The following is a 1,050-nucleotide window of genomic DNA, read 5'->3' on the forward strand; positions in this document are numbered from 1 at the left end:
GATGCTTCTACAGCAGGTTTTGATGGTTCATTGGGTTTCTGTTGGTTTACTTCTGCTGGCTGTGGTTTGGACACAGGTGCTGAAGGTGGTGTGGGCTTTATTTGGGAAGTAACAGGTGTTGAAGCATTTGTTGGGGCTGCTGGAGTAGTAGGCTTGGCCTGCGGAGGAGGCTGGCTTGGCTTCTGTGTGGGTAACGGCGTGGGATTACTGGGTCTGAGTGGAACAGCTTGAGTTGTGGGGGTAGAAGTTGTCTGTGTTACAGGTTTGGGAGTTGGTGCTGTAGGTTGTGAGACTGCAGCAGGTACTGAGGGCTGAGCAGGCTTTGCAACAGTAACTGTTGCGGGAATAGGTACGGCTGCAGGTACGGTTTTAGTGGGAGAAACTGGCTGTACAGGTTTCGGCTGGCTGGCAGGTGTGGAGGCCTGAGTTGGCTGGGAGGGTTTCGGCTGACTGGTTATAGGTACCAAGTCAACTCCAGCAGGCAATGACGGCTTTGGAGGAGCCACTGTGTTCTGAGGGGGTATTGTTGGTTTTGGAGCCTGCTGTTGCTGCTGTTGTGGGTGTGCATGCTGTTGCTGCATCACTGGCGGCGTTGGCTTGGGAGCTGCGGCTGTGGCAGCTGTAGGCACAGGAGCAGGAGAGGGTTTGGGCATCTGTGGCATGTTAGCACTTGTTGTGGCAAGTGGGTTTGGCTTGTGCTGAACGGAAGGATGCACAGGACCAGTAGGCTTGGCCTGAACCTGCTGAACATTAGCAGGTACCATGGGCTGTTTGGGAGGCATGTTTCCTGTGGGATTCTGAGGCTTAGGGGCCATGTGTCCCGCATTGACGGGTTTGGGAGCCATTGAGCCGGGGCCAGTGTGTGCTGGTCGTGGCTGCATGGGGTAGCCTGTCTGCATGGGCCGTGGAGGCATGGGTTGATTCATGGCCTGGGGGTGCTGCGGAGCTGGATGCTGTGGTGGACCAGGCATGTTGTGTGCTGGTGGTGGCTGCTGGTTCATGCCCCCTCCTGTCTTGTGGGGATCCATGTACCAGTTGTTACCTGAGTTA

At 55.9% G+C, this 1,050-nt stretch overlaps 1 protein-coding gene across 4 annotated transcripts in view; it reads right to left on the bottom strand.

Moving 5' to 3' along the window:
- LOC113822961 (proteoglycan 4) overlaps nt 1–1,050 on the bottom strand; it is a gene marked incomplete at its 5' end in the record, with an annotated part of 22,129 nt that extends 21,079 nt beyond the window's left edge. For all 4 annotated transcript variants that reach the window (XM_070116743.1, XM_070116740.1, XM_070116741.1 and 1 more), the window contains 1 exon segment: nt 1–1,050. This exon segment is cut by the window's left edge and continues 613 nt beyond it. In XM_070116743.1, coding sequence (XP_069972844.1) covers nt 1–1,050 — 1,050 coding nt within the window.

The sequence above is a fragment of the Penaeus vannamei genome, chromosome 39, assembly GCF_042767895.1.
Source record: "Penaeus vannamei isolate JL-2024 chromosome 39, ASM4276789v1, whole genome shotgun sequence".
NCBI classification, from domain to species: Eukaryota; Metazoa; Arthropoda; class Malacostraca; order Decapoda; family Penaeidae; genus Penaeus; species Penaeus vannamei.